At 30.2% G+C, this 20,081-nt stretch overlaps 1 protein-coding gene across 8 annotated transcripts in view; it reads left to right on the top strand.

The window, feature by feature from the left end:
* The window catches only part of LOC119615960 (tyrosine-protein kinase Src42A), a 109,279-nt gene that overhangs the window by 75,922 nt on the left and 13,276 nt on the right, over positions 1-20,081 (top strand). For 5 of the 8 annotated variants that reach the window (XM_037972050.1, XM_037972042.1, XM_037972024.1 and 2 more), the window contains exon 3: positions 1,264-6,563. The exons of the other annotated variants lie outside the window; for them this stretch is intronic. In XM_037972050.1, the coding sequence (XP_037827978.1) occupies positions 1,561-6,563 (5,003 nt within the window). In that variant the 5' untranslated portion in view covers positions 1,264-1,560. The remainder of the gene's footprint in view (positions 1-1,263; positions 6,564-20,081) is intronic. 8 annotated transcript variants of the gene reach the window in all.

Raw genomic sequence — 20,081 nt, 5'->3', positions numbered from 1 at the left:
TGGAAAATAAAAATTTCAAGGTTTATCAAATCAAAAATTAAGACAGATTACTCTATCTATAACAAATTCTAAATGTAAGTTGAAAAAATATATATAAAAATATGTTTATACAATATCCATCCCATTTGGCGCCATCCTAATGAACCAATATACATATATGTACATAAATATTTGTATGAATTTGCTAGGTGTGAGTTGTACAAAAATACATATGTTAAAAAAAAGACACAATCTCATCAATTATGTCGAATTTATACAAATTCAATATTTATACAATTTTAAAATGAAATGCAACCTTGATATTAACGAAAATTCAAATTGCGTTGGTATCATTTAAATTGCCATTTAACGTGTTACTTTTTTCTAATTGTCAACAAAATACATACTTACTACATACATACACATTTGAACAAAAAAAAAATAGCGAATCGTTAAAATAGTTAACAAAAAAACAAACAATACAATGACAAAGTGGAAAAGCATAAAATTATCATAAAAATTGTTGTAAAACGTTCAAACAAAAGACTGATCAAACCAGCAAAAACAACATGAATGAACAGTGATCATACGTTGAAATAAATTGTAATAAAAAAGTGTGGGACTTAAAATTTGCTTCTTTTTGATTTTATTTTTTGTAAAAACAAATCAAAATAAAAATATTTATAAAATTGATTTTGGATTTTTTTGCAAAAATTTGCGTCATTTACAACAACTGAATACACACTTGCAGCCACAAACACACATTTATTTATTACATTATTTTTGTCGAAATATACTTCATTCATTCGTTCATTCATTGAGTACATACATACATTTCTTATAGCTATTTTATTTTATTATTTTTGCATGTAAATTAGACCGCTTCATAGATCATGCAAAAAAATCGTGTTTGAAGTCACCTTTTAAATAAGTAAAATTTCATTAAGTTTTTTAACACCATTTCAAATATTTTTTATTCTAAATGGCTTTACAAATTGTTAGTGGAAAATTATGTAAAATAATAAATAAGGGAATATTTGTTAAATTTAGCTAAAACTATATTCAAATAATCCTTAAATGACTATTTTAAGAAATCAATTTAAAATTAATTAAAAGAATTTTTTGCATTACATAACATTTAATGAATTTATATGAAAGAAGACACAAATTTATTTGAATCAACAGAAACATTGGTAAACTGCGTTCATATTAATTTTGTTAGACACAACTAAATACATTATTTCTCTTACTTTCCCCTCCCCCTTTCTTTTTCGAAACATTCAGTTTAATTAATAAAGCTCTTCAACACCTTCTCTGCTTGCTTTGCTTACAAGCTGACGAGAGAGAGAGAGAGAGAGATAGAGTACCTGCTGATGAAAAGAAAAATCAACAAAGAACATTAAATTATAAACCTCAATCAACAATTCATAAGACTGTCAAATGAACTTGCCTCCCTTAATACCCCGTTCCACGACCTCAGATAATAAACGTAATATTAATAATTTTAATAACAACGATAAAATTAACTTGTATTTATTGGTTTGAGAAAAAGAAAACCAGAAACAAAGAAACACAAACAATATGGCAACAATGCCAGTCGTTTGGTGCACTGATCCCAATTCGGTCAACAATAAACCCACAGCGTTTGCTCTACACGGCATTCAGTTACAGGGTAATGTCACCGAGAAACAAGTCTTAGCTTTACGGGAATTGGTTAATGCAGCTGCCGAGGGCCGCTTAATCCTTCCTTCAGATGGCACATTTATGCTTCTGGATAGTGGTATAAGCATTGAAAGTTCTATTGTCAATAATGGTAGTGTTGCTACTACCCCTACAACAACATCAACAACAGCAGCTACATCATCAGCAACCACAACAACATCGACATCTTCAATGCTAATGGATGGCATTGGCAACAAAGAAAATATTGATCAAAATCATCGGGAAAAAACCCAAGGGATCAATACAAACTGTGGCAGTACTCACAGTGCACAACGACATTTGAAAAATACTTATATTCTAATGCCTGTTACAACAACGGCCCAGAAAAATGCCATCGCCAACTTGCCAACATTAACGCCACCCACATCAATGTCTACCACACCCACATTCGAGTTGGAAGGACCACCAACATTCGAATTAGAACCAAAATATTCGACTTTCACGCCTCCACCGTCAACAACCGAAGATGACGATGTTCTCTATGAATTTTTGTGTTGCGCAAAATGCATGAACGATCCTAATACTTCGCGTTGCTCCAGAAGGACTCCAACAGTATCACAGCAACGAAAGTCGCAATCACAACAAATGTTACAGCGTTTGTTAAAGTCATGTGAACGTTCTTCCTCGACTCGGCAGGGGGCTGGTGGAGGAGAACCTCATACTGTGTCTGTTCGTGGCTGCAATAATGGCAAAGTCAACGAACCGCATCAGCTGTACGATCCGACATACAATATTGCCAATAAGTACACGCGTCGATATCAACGCAAACACTGCAATATGTCGGCCGCCACTATTGCACGTAATCGTCATCACAATCATCGTCACAAATTACCGATGCAAAGTGTTAAAATCTTTCACAATCGCAACCACGCGTGCAGTAATGGAGGTGGAGGTAATAGTGCTGGTAGTTGTGGTAGTGGTGCCAGTATTAGCGCTAGTGCCAGTGGCAATGGCGATTTCGGCGGTGGTTTTTTAACAATATCCACCACAACAACCACCACTACTACTACTACGACGAGCGGTGTTATTAGTAATGGAAACATTAACGGTAACAGTAACAGTTGCTGTAGCGGCAATAGTATTAGTGACAGTTGTGGTAAAACAGCAACAGTTATGACAAACATACCATTAGTAGTCAATCAGCTATCGTCGTTAACGCCTGCACTACAGCTGCCTCTGTATGCAACGGTTAATAAAACTAACGGTAAAACCAAAATGACGATGGAATTGAGTGCGTCCAAAAAACCCACCTCCGAAAAGGTGGTTACGGTTAGCGCAATCGTTCATGAACCTCCGCTAAGTAAAACAACCGATCAGCGTAAGAATCTCCCAGATGCAGCTGAACACACGGTACGCCAGCGAAAGCTGGGTGCCGTCCAAGGCGGCCTACAAGATACAGTTCAAATTGAACTGGACAGTTTCGTTCAGAAATTACAAAACTCCCACGATCAGCAAATAAACTGTGATATTGTAATGGACACTTTACCAGTGGTAAAGGATTTAATAAGTTTCGATGACGATGAAGATTCCGACAAGAATTTAATGTCCAATACTTGTGATAACAATAGTCAAATTGTAGATTTACTCTCACAACCTAATGTCGATTTACCTACCGTAGAAGAGGAAGAACCGGAAGTAGGTGAAGATTTGGTAGAAAACTTACCTACAAATAAATCTCCTCCTCCAGTACGCAGTAATGCATCCAGTCGAAAGACTAGTTTCGATTCGACATGCACCATTAGTTCAATGGATTCTGGCTTTATTGAAATGCAAAATAAATTAGAAAATCCACAACAACCATCGTCGACTAACCGTCCAACATTGGCTAGCATTTTTACTGGTCTCGCTTTGGCTAATTCCTCAAATGCGTCGACACGCGAGACTAGAGGTCATGCCCAAGGAGGTGAAAAGATTGCTCGTCTCAACTATAAGGAGTGTTTAACACAGTCGCGCAATCGTCGTAAATCTTATGAAGAATTTAAAGCCATGTTTGCCAACTCAAGCTCCAACTTGGAAACGTCAACTACGACATCGTCATCGCCATCGCCATCATCATTTCCAGTAGACACTGGTACCGCAAATGAAAATAAAATACAAATAAGACGCAAAACCTTTCAAGATCTTAGAAAATCATACGACAAAGACATGCAATGTGATTCTGTTCACCAGCAATCGTTCGCAACTAGTAACCTGCAACAACAACAGCAAAAGAACCAAACGGAAATATTAACAACAGCAGCAACAACACCAACAATATTAAACGGCTTAGAATCAATCACAGAACAAGAATGTACGACAACAACGTCTCCAACGGCTATACCAGCTTCTGATACAATGACGTTAGATATAGACAACAGAGTTGGACTAACAACACTTGTAGATTTAAACGCTGCTGTTGACGTTAGTTGTCGTAGTGTTGGTGGCGTTGTTGATGTTAATGATGTTGGTGCTGGTGCTGGCGTTGTTGGCAGTAGTAATAAACCGGCTTTTCCAAACGAGTTTGCTGTTAAGACCGTACCAGGTACTACACATGAAATGGATACTGCTACAACACAGTGTGGTGGTAATGATGGTGTTGTTGATAATAATGATAATGACAAAACTAATACATGTTGTAGTCTAGCTTTAAACACAAATAGCAACTGTGAGTGTAATAACAACATCGATTGTAGTCACACCATCAACGCTGCCACCACAGATATTTTACGTAAAAATTCTGATTTTCTATCGAAAATTCTCGATCGTCAGTTACTAACTAAAGAGAAGGAAAAAGCACACATGCGTCGTAAATCTTATGAAGAATTTAAGCGTCTGGTGCGCGAATGTGAGATGGGTACTGATAAGCCATCTGTTGCAAGTACAGATGCTGCCGTCTCCGCAACTACACCATTTAAACGACAAAACTCAAAGCATCGCAAAAGTTATGCTTCATTTCTCTTGATGCGCCGAAATTCAAATTCGAAAGATCAAAACACTGAACGTATTAAAAAATCAATAACTTCTTCGATCGAAACTAAGAACGATACGAACAAAGTGAAATTGGAATTGCAGCAAGTTACCGGACAAATGCCAGAATCCAATGGTAATAGCAATTACCGACACAATTTCAAAATCTACGATAAGCTTGTATACGGCACCATCTACGATATAATCCAACGTAAAAACGATATTTACAATTTGACATGTCAACGATACGACAAATACATGACTTATGGCACCATCTATGAAATACTACATCGCAAATCATCCCAGCCGTCACCGCTTACCACTTCCAATAGCTACAGCGGCTGCAATAGCGAAAAACTGTTTCAGAGAAAAAGCTTGTCTGCTATATTGGAAAGGGACTTTGCCACTGATAAATGTAATAAGAAAGATTTGGAAAAAATTAAGAAATCTGGCATGATTTATGACATTATACAAAAACAGCATCAGCAACATCAACAATTGGAGATGAACACAACAATTAAGGACACAGCTAACATACAAGAAGTTGTCGATAAGAATCTGGTAACAAATATGGCGACAACAACGTCAGTTCCAACAATTGATGCTAATGTTGCTGTTGCTGACAAAGAGAATGTTTTAACTGTTGTGACCACAAATGTTGGCTACAAATATGGCACCATATATGACATCTTACAAGGAGAGAAATTAGATGCCAATGGCGAAGCTGCAACCATAACAACACAACAAAATCAACAGCAGCAGCCACTAAAATGTCTTGTTAATAATCGTTTTGTTGTCAGTAGAATCGACGAACCATTGAAGGTGACTGACGCGAAGACGAACAAAGTACAGCATACGGCGGAGCAGGATGAAGAGAAAGGAGTGGATACTAAAAATGTGCTGCTTAAAGCTACAAAACCAAATAAAATGAGAAGACTGTCTAATATGTTAAACTATAAAGGAGGCGATGCAAAATCATCGTCAACATCTGCATCAACGGATAAACCGAATACAAACTCGGAACATTTAGAAAACATGAAAGAACCATCCAAAGAGTTAATATTACATTCAAACCTAATACCAGTCGACAGTGAGGAATTATATTCGAGAATTGTTGCTAAAAATCGTGAAAATGCCGGTGCAGTTTCAAGAAGTCCCATACAAAAGTCAAACTCCCTTGATGCAATTTCAACATCGGTAATAATATCTCCACCGGCCTCACCCTCCCCACCACGACCTCGTCGTAGCCTTAAGCAACACAATTGCTTGCTGCGCGATCAACAGAAACCAAAACAACTGCAATTGATTAAAAAACTATCGCTTGATAACTCAACCAGTCACACAACAACTAAAGATAAAGAGGTCAAACTTCGACGTTGGTCGAATCAAATACCCCTTAAATGTAACTGTGATTTTACGTTTTCAACGAACAGCAATGAAAATTCCCCCCTAACAAATCGGGATTTATGCAATTCCTGGGAGTTATCTATCAAAATGACTTCGAATTGCTCCTGCAATGAAGCGTTCTCTTCAAATCCAAATGCTTCAAAATCCCAATTCCATGCCACTATTGCTGCAAGCAACAACAATAATAACAGTAACAGCAGTAATAATAATAATAATAATGGCAGTAGTGTCATTGAAACATTTAATGCCGAATTGTCATCTAATAACAAATTCTTCTCCCCCTCCTCATCCGCCCAGTTGGTGTGCAATACGTGCTCAATTCATTCAGACACAAAGTGCCTGTGTTTGGCAAGCAGAAATACCACAAACTTAATAACAACAACAACAACAACGTCTACTACAACGTCAGCTGCGACGTCTAATGGTAGCAATAGCAAAACTTCGGCCAAGAAAGGTAAATCACGGCGGCTATCGGAATTTACGCGGGGAGAATTTTTAAATGAAAAACCGTAAGTGATTTTGTTTGTTTAAATTATTTTTATTTTATTTGTTTATTAATTTCTTTGTTTTATTTTTGTTTGGTTGGTTAATAAAGTTGTATTTGCATTTTCGTTTCATTCACTAAACTTTTGAACATTGGTCTGCGTTAACGTTTACCTTTACCCCGTCTTCGTCTCTCAATTCAATTAATGTTGAGGGGCAACAACAAGAAATTGATGTGAAGAAGTGATTGCGTTGAGTTGTGGATTGATAGAAAAAATATTTCATTTTAACGCCCCGCAAACTCTTCAACCAGCACACTTCCTCACTTATATTTATTTATTTTTTTTTATTAATAATATTTTCATTTATATTAATCGTAATGAAAGTGCGAGTTTATTTTCTACATAAACAGCTATCAGTGGTCGGGCATTGCCTAATAGGAATGGATATTAAGGGAAACGTATGAGTATATTTAAGTTTTATGTTACCCATATTATCTTTAAATGGTTATTCTGTTTTTGTGACTAATTGTTATAGTTATATTTGGAGAACCAAAAAAGAAATCGAAAGTTAAAAATCATATAAGGCAAATAGTTCTTGTCAGGAAAGGGGACATAAAGAAATGTTTGCGAATATTTTCTTTTTGTATTGATTAATTAATTGCAATTGTTGTTACTGATTTTGATTAGCTTTTTACTTAGAATGAATCTTTGAGCTTAAAATTATCTAGATCTTTTATTTATACCATTGCCTTTTCCAACTGCGGTAGCAGTTTCAGATTTACGTTTGCGACATTTCAGAATTTCAATATTTCCTACTCGATCCAAGTTTTCTGTTTTAAGCAAGAAATTTATTTTACTATTTAAAATTATAAAAATTGTTACATTCGGTTTTAGTCGAACATGTACTTTTTTGTACACTTTTCTATGTATTTTAAGAAAAACTCTATTCTGAAGTTCATACAATTAATGAGTATTAAACTACTATAGATCTTCTTTTGACGATCACTGTATGTTACAATTTATGAATTTAATTTTCGCTTCAATATTTTTCTTATTTATACCATAAATAAAAATTAATATGCACTAACTACACTTGGCTTTAGGAATCAATGTTAATTCAAAACACCATTTTTAATATAATTTCAATCAGTTGTTGTACAGGTAGTTAATGATAATTTCCTGCTATATTCCATTCGATGCCATAAATATTTATATACATATTAATTAATAAATTATAACAATAACATTTGCAAAAAAAAATATTGTTTATAAAAGTGCTTTTATGTAATTTAAATTAGTAACAATTAAAAAATGTGAACCAATGACAAATATTTCATAATGGTATCAATTTTCATAACTTTCCTTCTTGACCCAGAATATTAACTATTGAGCAACTTTAAAGATTTTTGGGTTAAAAAATTGTCTGGATCTGGATTAAATGAAATGGGGTTCACTTTTTTATAATCTTCTATATATAAACTTTTTATTTTGAAATTTAAAGTAGGCGAGTAGCCACGTCCAGCTAGAGTTCTGAAATTTTGTGTGGACAACTTTGACATCCATATGAATACTTGAGAACAAAATGCCCGGCCTAGGTACAGTGGGCGTGGTAAATACAAATAAAACAAGTATAACTGCAAAAATATAACACCTAGAGTCCAAAATTTTTTTCGGAGCCACTTTAGTTCGATATGAATATTTAAGACAAAAAATGGCTGGACTAGTAATAGAAGGCGTGGGACCTGCCATAAGAATTAAATGCAAAAATTCGCAAATCTGAGAAACTATTCGATCTAGAATCCTCAAATAGACTTTGACATCCATGTGAATATTTAGGGAATAGGGGGCGTGGTACCTTTTACATTCATTAAATACAAAAATTCGTATATCTAGTAAACTATTGCAGCTAGAATCCTCAAAGTTTCCAAAAAAAACTTTGACATCCATGTAACATTTTAAGAAAAAAAAATCGGCTGACTTGCAATAAGGGCTTGACACTTTCCCTATGATTTAAATACAAAAATTGGTATATTTGGAAAACTTTTAGAGCTATAATCTTAAAATTTTGCATGGTTAACATTAAAATCCATATAAACGTTTGGAGAATACGGGCGTACTTTCATTAAGTCGGCTCACCACCTCCTATAGCAATTATATATAAAAATTCGTCATCTGGTAATTGGAGGGTAAAATATTCCAATTTTGCATATGTAACATTGAAATCTATGTATGTATATGAACGTTTGGGAAAAACGGGTGAAGTTGCGGCTGTTGGCGTGGCATCTCCCATATGAATTAAATACAAAGGTTCGGATATCTGAAAAACTATTAAAGCTAGAATACTCAAAATCGTAAAGAGGGTTTTTTATTTGGTTTTTAGGATAGCAAAGCCCACTGGGTATAACTAGTAACATATAAAATAAAAATATATATGTATTTGTATAAATGTATAAATTTAAAATATACGAAACATTAAAATTTGACATTCTAATGGAAGCACATGAAGTGCACATATAAAACCTTTGACCCATTTTATTTGTACGTTTACTTATTACGGAAGGGAGTATTAAAATGCAAACTTGTAACGATAATTGCTATCTTCATAAAGTGTTCGTATTAAATAAGTAGTAGTGTTCGTATTAAATAAGGGTCAACTTAACTCATTGAACAGACGTTGCTGAAATTAAATCTTTTTCTTTTTTTGAATATTCAACAATAACAGCTGGTGACAGTACCACATTACAACAGATGTTGTACTTGATCTCACAAACCAAATATAAATTTGTCTCAACTGATTTTTTTTTTGTAATATCAGCATATAATACATACATATGTACATACAAATAAATGTATATGTATATATTGAATAAAACATGTAATGTAAAATAATATATTTCGCATGTATGTATGTACATTTTGTATTGTATGTAAATAGACAAATTGACATGAAAACATTCGTAAATTTGTAAAATGAGGGTATAACGTTTATTTATCAATTTAACCAAATCGATATGATTTGATGATTCTAACAGATATATTTTTTTAGGAATCGGGCTGTGAGACATTTACGAAGTTCTCATGAATTGAAAATTTAGTTTTAAAATAACTTGTATAAATTAAGATATTAATTAAAAGAATGAATTGAAAAAACTGTTTTTGGACAATTTTAGAAAGAGAAAAAAGTTTATTACCGATAATACCACTTACCCCATTATCTCAATGTCTGGTTATATTTTATCGTAAGGTTAAATTGACAGTTTTCATACAAAAAACATTTTAACCGCCAGAATATAGGTTAAACGATAACCGGAGGTGGAGTTAACGGGGCTTAGTGACAGAGACTAATTTTAGTTATACCCCTAATTTTTATATAAATAAATTTAGCTATGTAATAAGTTAAATGTCAAACATTACATAAATAAAACAAAAGAAGCACATATGCATAAATATGTGTATGTATCTACATAAAATGTGTAAAGAGGGAAAAAAGGGCATTTAAGTGACCAGACTAAATGGCAGCCAAAGAGGTAAGAAGAGGCCAATAACACAGATAACACATGTAAACATGTCTTGAAATAAATGTTGGCAGCAGAAATCACGTTTTCCAATTAAACTGGAAGCAATACTCGAATTTGGAAGTAAAACATCAATTTAAATCAACTAACCGGCCAACCATTCATTCAAGCATAAAACCAATTAATTTCATATATTTTATTTACATTAAACGATTTCAATAAGTTTATTTTTGTCCCCATAATAATTTTTAATGAAAAATTGCAACATTTCAACTGCTAACGTAAATACTTCAGATTTTAAGATCTATACAATTTGCATTTTAAATCAATTTTTCAATTTTTAATATCAAACATTGCTAAATCATTGCTAATAAGTCTTAAATTTTCACATTGATAATTATGAACTTAAACTTATGTTTTTGGGAAACTATTTTTAAACTCAGCTTTTAACTTGTTTTAACATTGTAGTACATTTGCATTTTTTCGTTTCGTTTTTTTTTTTTCTTTTAATTGCAAAGCTGTAAATATTTTTCAATTAACAGTTTTAGACTTTAGATGGCAAAACAAAATTTGCTGGATTTTAATTAAAAGTTCTTGACTTTACGATTTGTAACGACTAGATGTTTTTTTTTTTTTTTTTTTTTTGTTTAATCATAAAACCAGTTAAATACGCTATAAATATAATTTAATTTGGCCATTGAATTTAAGTGGTCGCACAATTTTCAAGGAAAATATAAAATCTGCCTGATAAAAAAAACTGTTTATAGCAAATTAATGTTTTTTTTTTTTTTTGTTCAGATGCTGATAAAAATTATTTTAGTATCATTTCAGTACTTTCATGAACACACACAGACTCCCATTAAGGTATTGAGTTGCAAAATAACTTTCAGGAAGAAACTTTTAGAAAATGGCAAAAAAAAAGCACAAAATCTATAAAATGTGCATTTATTCAATTGTTAGAAAATTTTAAAAAGAAATAAAATAAAAATAAAACAGTAACCACACGAAGTATTTTTATATTATTTGTGTAATAGAATATAGAATTTCTGCATTGTTTTCCTCTATTGTCACGTTTCAAATGCCGAGTACGTTTCTAATTTCAAACGTTAGTAAAATTTAATAGATTTAATAAACATTCAACTCTATTGTTTTAAATGTACATGTATTTAGGTTTAGAAAAATTGTTTCATTGTACAATTTTTTTTTTTTTTTTGTTTAACACCCACAATTTGTAGGGTATATTCTGGTTACATTTTATTAGGTTATCCCAGAATTTTTATATACCGTTTGAAATTTCACAAATTTTTAGTTTTGAGTCTAAAAATTCGGTCTACACTTTGGTAAAAAAGTATCCTAGATCCCCTAATAGTGTATTAAATTTAAAGTAAATTTCGATATTATGGATCGCTCCTTTAGTCATTATTATCACGGGTTTTATTTATTCGATTTATACTGAATTGTATTACTATATATCGACATTAATATAAACATCAGTACGATTTTCGAGATTGGCCTTTTAATGAATGCTTGGATCAATTATGGATCGTGTTGTATTGTATTTAAAAACGTGATTAATTTCTTAAAACACATAAGTGTCAGTTATGGGGATAGTGTTAGTTATGAACCGATCCTTCTTTAATTTAGTATAAAGATTTTGAGTCTTACAAAACTTGTTCATGTTAAATGTAGAATATCGCTTTGAAACTTCTCAGATATAATGACAAAACATTGACCACGCCCACCTATCACGCACATTATACATATATCGGTATAAAAAACACTACATTGTTTTAATAGAAAATCGAACAGTTTTTAAACTAGTTGACCAATTAAAATAAAAATTTAAATTTGAATAAGCTATAATCTGCTAATTGTCTAAAATAATAAATTCAAAAGGAAATGTATTTGCTGCAAAAATTTTATTAAAATTGCAGAATTAAAAGTAACAAATTAATTTTGAACTACATTATATACATATGTACGTATGTATGTATGTAGATGGTACAGGTGATATGTAAATTTGTTTTGAAAACTTCAGTATAATTAAATTTCTAAAAAAAATCATATTTCTTATAAAATTTACTTTTGAAAAAGTCCATGTATGTATGCATGTAAATAAAATAAACAAATATTTATGTAGTACATATATGTATAAATAAATACACAGTATAACATATACGGATGTATCTATTTTTATTTTGAAAATTTGTTAAATGGTTTTTAACCTGTTGTTTGTTGAAACAATGCAAAAGTTAATTATTGTCATTATAAACACTAGTTACTCACTCATTCACTCACTCCATCATCTTTATAAAGTTGCTGCTGCTGGTGTTGGTTGCTGTTGAATAATGATGTTGTTTGGAAATTATTTTATTTTCGTTTTTGATGCTGTGGCTGTTGAAAGTTTTTCTTTTTGTTGTGAATATTATAGTTGTAGCTTGGCGCCATCATCAATTAACTTCTGAAAAGTAACATTCAATCATTCACTCACTCTCTGATGGTGCCACTGTTTTTTTATTTTTTGTTTTTTGTTATGAGGAGAAACACACGGTCGGTCCATCATCACTAATTAATATTTTTAATTGAAATTGATCTGCACACTTTTTAAACAACGTGTTACAAACATAAATATGTGTCAATGAATACTAGTTGTATGTATAAATTTTCTAAGACACATTTAATAAAATGTGCATTTAAGATTTATTTGTATTTTTACGTCGTCCATTCTTTAAATGTTAAACTAAAGGTGCGTCAGAGATGAAATGATTTTAATTTGACTAGTGTATACAGAAATTTAATAACAAAATTCATATACATAAATTTTTACAACAAATTTTATTTACTTTTAGAACAGCCTACGTACCTAGTATTCGTATGTATATGCATTTGATAACTATTGCATGTTAAAAATGTTATTTTTATTATTTTTTTATAATTTTGGCAAGTCGTGATTATATTTCTGTAATTGTTTATTATTAGAGAAATTGTTATTATTTGTTGTTATATCTTTGAATACATAAGTATTTTCATATTTTTAAAGGAAATTCAAAAACTGTTACCAATAATTAAAAATTATATTTATCAATTGGTCATACAATACAATGCACATTTTAAGTACATATTAATTTACATTAATGTAAATATAAGCCTGAGTAACTTGTTATAAAAGTAGTGTTTTGTTTTTGAGACTAGTTCTTATCAGAAATCAAAATTGACGTTCCGTCAACTCAGTTCTGAATCCAGAACATACAAAATTACCAAATTTTATAAATTTTGAAACAAAAAGGTGACATTTTTGTTAATATTTGATATTGACTGTGCGATTTAAAAACATAAACATTTGGTCCAAAGTTTTAAGGCATTCAAAATAGTTTATCAAAGGTTTATAAGACAAATGTCAGTTAATCTTTTTACTTAAAATATTTTCTGTAAAGTTAGCTTTCAAAAGCTATTTCTTTAACAATTATAAATATAATAATTTCTTATTATTTTAATTATTTTCATACAAAGTTCTATTTTATAATATTGTTCGTTTTAGTAAAAAATATTAACAAATCGCCATTAGTTAAATTTTAACTAAATGTTTCTACAATAATCAATTAAAAAAAGAAAATTATATTTTATAAAAAGTGACAGTATTTATGTGTTTGTTAATAAACCAATCATTCACACAATTAAATTGACAAATTGCATTTGTTTGAACAGCTTTTATTTATTGTTTATACACAAATACTTTGTAAACAAATTGTAAATAAATTTTATTGACGCATTTAATGTTTCTATTTAAGTATTTTGGTTGTTAAACAATAAATAATGTTTTTATTAAACAATAATCTATAATATAAATTTATATATGAAATAATGTACACATTTGATAATTTGTATTAATTTTAATTATTTCTTTTCTTTTTCAGGTAAGTGTCAGATGTTTGTAACAATGTTATTGAAATTAATTATAATAAGGATAAGTATTATTATTTATTTGAGTTCTATTATATTTTTTTGTGTTATATACATACATATGTACATAACAATCTGTCAAACTTTGTCTGTTGCTATCAATCTGTCAAAATCAGCTGGTTGTTTTAGTTCTTTTATGTTTTGAAGAAATAATCAGCTGTGCTTGTGAGTCCACTATCTTAAAACACTTTGTAGTCTGTTTTGACGGCGTTTGTTGTGACATAGTTTTGTTTTCATAAATTTCTTCAAATTAAAAAGTACGTTTTAGCATCTCCACGAAATAGCGGTATTATTTATTCATATTAGACAGACGATTTATATGAGAGCATAGAAAAAAAGGCAGCATCTGATTTGCCAGCAAACTTTTGAGTGTATTTGATTTACAGATTCCTTTAATTTAATTTTATTTAGTGATTAGAAAAACTAAAATATTCGAAAAAATACAGAAATGGAGATTGCTGCCTTTGTTTCTACAGTCCTCATATTCATTCTGGACAGAATATTACTATTTAAGTTTTTTGTTAACATAATATTTTAGTTCTCGTGTTTATGTTATTATAATCTTCTTCAAACTGTATAATCAATGTTATTTTTATAGAATTAGTCCGAATATTTCTCGAATACGGACTGATAGCATACCCCACCAAAAATTCTGTCAAACTCAATTACGAATAAATGACCAATAGTGTATATATGTAATTATATTAAAAATACTAAATTACATAATATTTTTACGTCTCCAAAAACTTTTAATTAAAAGCTCATTTTCATTTAAAATTATTTTTAACTTTTAATGACTTGTTTAGCAGATCACAGTCTTAATGACAAATTGTACTCATAACTGAACAGATCCCAGCAAACAATTTAACTTGCCAAATGATTGTTTCAATACTTGCAGATTAAATAAACAATATATAAAATCAAATATTAAATATTTGTTGCTGGTTTTTAGTCATTGTAATTAAGTAATTCAGATTTAATGTTAATTTTACACAGACATTTTTATTATTTACAGTATATAATAAAATGAATAGATATTAGCATCACCATTCGTATATCTGAAAAACTGAAATAACTAGAATGTTTAACTTCAACTTCAATTAGGAAAAAATAATAGCAAGGTGGGTTTCTCCCACACAAAGTAAATACTAAGTTTAGCTAGAGTGAAAATATAGCTTAGCCCGTAAAATATTTCTGTTTGTAATATTCTGGCAAAGTTTTTCAATTAAATTTCTATTGCACTTTTGCTTGCACAAAAAATATAAATATCGTATAAATAAATAAAATTATATAGAAAATGTTTGTTAATTAATTTCGCTTTTATTAATTTAAGATGATTAGTATGTCAATTTGATTTTATTATAAAGATGTTAAAATTACGATTTCATGCCCCGAACACGCACAATAAAAGTGCTAAAAGGAAATCATTATTAATTGTATTTGGCGTGAAATGTTTTATATGTATGTCAGCAAATATTTAATTTATTATTTCAGCTTTATTGACAGTACAAACAAAAAGCGTGTGTGCAACGTCATACAAACAGTGTTGCCGTTTTGACATATTAGTTTAATATTTCGTTTCATTTGCTTGTTAGTTGGGCTTCCCAAAGTTCTATTTGTATTTTAATTAGCATAATATTATTTCATGGATATTTTGGTAATACATTGTCATAGTTTTGAAAATTTTTCTCATATAAAACTGAAAATTTCTGGCAACACTCTGTTCGAGTATATGTCTTGTCGTCATATTATACACTTCTCTATCTACTCTTTGCACATGAATCACCACCAATCAGACCAATTTATTCAAATGCAAACAAACAAACAACGAATTGAGTTGATTATAAATGCGAATTAAAATTTGTTGTACTTTTTCATTTAATATTTAAAAGCCATATTAACAGTTATTTTATTATTTTTTGTTCATGGACATAATGGCGCTAATAAATTCTTGAGGTTGTTAATAATAAAATATAAACAACTCAAAAAAGTACGATATTAATTCGCTTATATTTGTTAATAAAATTCTTTAAAATACTTGAATATAATTTTGCTAAATGAATGTATTCAAATACAGGCCTCAAATTTGAGCGAATATTTAAAAATTGGCATTGAACTGATACTACTGCATATTAATCTAATATTTTTTATAAATGTACAAATATTTTGCATACGCAATATTGTAACATTATTAGGCACGCCCGTTTTTAATCGATGAATCCGTGTGAACAATTGAATACAAAATAGGTTAAATGAAAATTCAAGATCACAGTTAGCAGAACCTTCAATGGTCCTTCTATCTATTCTGAACATTGCAATGTACACATTAGTATTTTTTTTTAGAATCAAAGTGCACAAATTCTAAACATAATTATGTTTGGTCAAGAAAATTTGTTCTTTTCTTGGCATACATATTTTTTTCTTAACACTTAGTATAAATATATAAGAATAGGTACAAATTAGTATTCTAACGTTTTATTACTTTAAAATTCCACAATTGTACTAATTTGTTGACCTATTTCATATAAAATAACATTTTTTTGTAATTGTTTCAGTTTTTCTTTTGATCCAAAAACTTGAAATATGTAAAGTACGTGTTGTTCTTAATTGTAGAACATGTTGTGTCACAACTTGCAACATTTAGTTAAACATTTGTACGAGCAGTACACATGTGTATAAAACTATCAAAAGTTCTTTTGACTTGTAATGTCACTTGTCTGGACAAATGACTGGATGAAATGAGTTTGTCATTAACATTTTGTAAGTTTTACTTTATATACACTTCTTACGTTTTTTATTTTGAAATATTTTTGTTGTATAATTAAATTTGAAATAAAACCAAGTGAATGAATGCATTGTAACAAACGTTCTTATTTAGTAACAACTTGATTTGTGTTTGTATTAAAGGCATGCACAAGAAAAAATAATGCGACAATTTGTTAAAAAATTATCGTGTGAGCCATCATAAACACGCGAAATTTTTTAGCGAATTTTCGCATTATTGTTATCTTGTGCAGGCCTTTAGTTTGTATGTACATATGTGTATTAGAGTGTCCAGTGGAACTGCCTTATTAAGAATATCAGAACTCAATCTTCAGTTCTCAACCAGCAATTAAAAATTTTGATCTAAGTATGTTAAAAAAAAATCTGCAATATTTTCGAAATGGGTCCAAAAATTTCATAATTTTGAGCTGATTATATGAATAATATTTAAACATTTTTTTAGAGTAAATTTGGTCCACACCATGATTTTTAGTGGGTTTAAGTGGTGTATTATTTTCGCCTTTTATCGAAATATGTAGGTGTCAAAATTGAAAAATATTAGAAAAATTGTTTGGCATTTGGTTTATACCATGTTTCCACTGAGGCGTTTTGAGCAAAACTAGTGGATTTGGGCAAAACTAGTTGAAATCATGTAGATTTGCCATATATTTCTGACATATTCAAATCTACTTAATCTACTAGATTACATGTCGAAAATGTATTTATTCGAACAAGTTTTTGTCAAAAAATTACATTTAATTTCGAAATAAAAAAATAAAAAATTATAAATTTGAAATTGTTCACATTTAAGAAATAAATCTATACATTTACAACCTTTATTATATATTTTTAATGAGTAATTTCAAAGAAAGTTATCTTTTTTGTGTAAATATTAAAATAAAATGACAAAATTTCTTCGAAAATTCGAATATCAAAAACCAGTAACTTCAGTGGAAGAGGTTTAGGCAAATCTAATAGATTTCAAGCCAGTGGAAACATAGCATTAGTCCGTTTCAGATATTTTAGATTATTTTGGAATTAAAAAAAAAAATATTTTTCAAAAAATTAATCGGCCAAAATTAAACGGTTAACCAAACGCGGCAGTTAATCGATTAAATACTCATCGTACAAAGTTGAATATAAAAATTTTTTCTATAAAATAGATTAAGGTGAGGTTAACGGCATTTGTTGCACACAAAATGTAGTGCTTGTGGGTGTCAATCAAAAAGCGACGAGAAATACTATTTATTGTTGTTGCTGCAACAAAAACAAAACTACTAACACATTTTCACAAAATAGGTTAAATGTAATATGTACACAATGTAGTTCAGTGATGTGAGTTTTTGTATGTTTTACAAAACTTGAACAATTTTTTAGGTTTACAGCAGTGCTGCCAAATGATAACAAAAGTTTTTACTATTTCGATTCTTTTTCTGGGTTCGATTGATCTTTGAAAATTGTCAGAAGTTTGGAATGTGTGTTGTTTTCTTTAAATGTTATAAATAGTATGTAGTATAATTATAAGTTAATTGTAAATTTGATTTTTTATAATGATGTCTCAACATTAAATATGTTAAAATAATGTAATTTAATTATACATGAGGAATTCATTACATATGTTTTTTGTTTTTACTTATTTTTTGTAGTGATTTCTTCAAACTCCTCAGAATTCATAAATATTTAAGTAACAGACGTTTTAAATGTTTTTTTTTTTATTAAACAATCTATAATTAAATTTTCTCCCTAGAGCTTAAAAATGAAGAAAGTTCTCAGCTCAGATAATTATTCAGAAATACTACATACAAACGCACGATGGCAGAACATACTGTGCTCTCTAATCACTAGTCTAGTTTGTTTTCACTAGAGATGGTGATGTTGATTAGTAGTCCAACTAATAATAACAATATCAGCAGTAGAGATCAATAGGTAAACCCGAAATTTTTTTTCGGTTAGGGTCTTCACTTCGAAGACCCTCACATCAGTGTTGTTGCAAATTCAATGGAAAAATCGAAATGCACACGTTGCTCTGTTTACAAGGCCTTGAACGTTTAAATGAAAACACTTATTTTATAAAAGCGAAATTTTTTTGCAGAATTCTTAATACAGTCGAGCGTTTAAATACCCAAGCAAAAAAGTTAATTCATGAGAAAGTGTAATTGACTTAAAAGGCTTCATCATCTTCCAGAAAAATTAACGTGATCTACAGCAATGTATGTATTGCATTGTTGGAAGTTATCCCTAATGCCGGGGCAATAGGTAATATTATCTGACATACATACATATTCTTATCCATCCTCCATCCAACTCCACGAACTTTGAAGAAGACTAAAAATAACTCCCTAATGAATATACAATTTATGAATGCATTTTAAAGTAACATCAAATATGTATGTAAGTAACAATGTTTGTTAGTCGGTTGTCGTATGTAAGTATGTGTTTAAGTTGTTTGTTATATTTTTAGAAAAACCACATTTGGTATTGGTTTAAAAATAGTATATATTGGTAAAAATGAAGAGAAAAAAAACAGATCCAAAGCGCTTACAATCTTAAAATAGAAATAATAATAGTAGTGGTGGTATGATTAGTATGGACATAGTTAAAGAAACAATTTTTCTTTTGCAAACAAGTGTTTTAATTTTAAGCAAAGACTTGTTCGTACTTGCGTGTACTTGTATGTACATTTATCCATCGATCTACACCGATCGTCCATTCGTCCAGGCATACACACGTACCGATCATACAGATTTGTAAAGAGTAAGTAAAGTTAGTGAGTACATTTGTAGCTTGTTAGCCATTTCTTGTTGGTCTACACTTTTGTGGTATAATCGTCATGAATGCGTGAGCGCCTGCGCATTGGTATGCATTTGATTTTTGTTAAATAAAAATATAAAAAAGACGCTCAGCTAGCTCAAACTTTTAAGGTCGTCTTTTAGTCATTTATACGTATCTATGTATCTGTGACTTGTACAGATATTTATGTATGTAGACATTTTTTTTTGCATTTGTTAGTTAGTTGTTGTCAGTTTTGTATGCTGTTCATTGCTATCTAAAAATATCGACAAAATAACAACATAAATAAACATGAGTTTTTTTCGCGATACCTCGTCTATGAAGAAAATTAAGTTTGTGTTCAAATCAAAGTGCAAACAACAGCAACAACATTAAAATTACATGACTAAAACAGCAACAACAACAGCAACTAACCACAACAACTAAAATCGTAACACATCTCAAATGTGGCTTGTTACATTGGCAAACTAATGATGGCGCCAAACATCCATCTATAACAAGCTCAGATACACTT

Source organism: Lucilia sericata, unplaced genomic scaffold (assembly GCF_015586225.1).
Source record: "Lucilia sericata isolate MDLA Ls3-8-SP2 unplaced genomic scaffold, ASM1558622v1 Contig000002F_arrow, whole genome shotgun sequence".
In the NCBI taxonomy this organism is placed as follows: Eukaryota; Metazoa; Arthropoda; class Insecta; order Diptera; family Calliphoridae; genus Lucilia; species Lucilia sericata.
The sequence above is the reverse complement of the archived record's forward strand: the minus strand, read 5'-3'. Positions and strand labels throughout refer to the sequence as shown.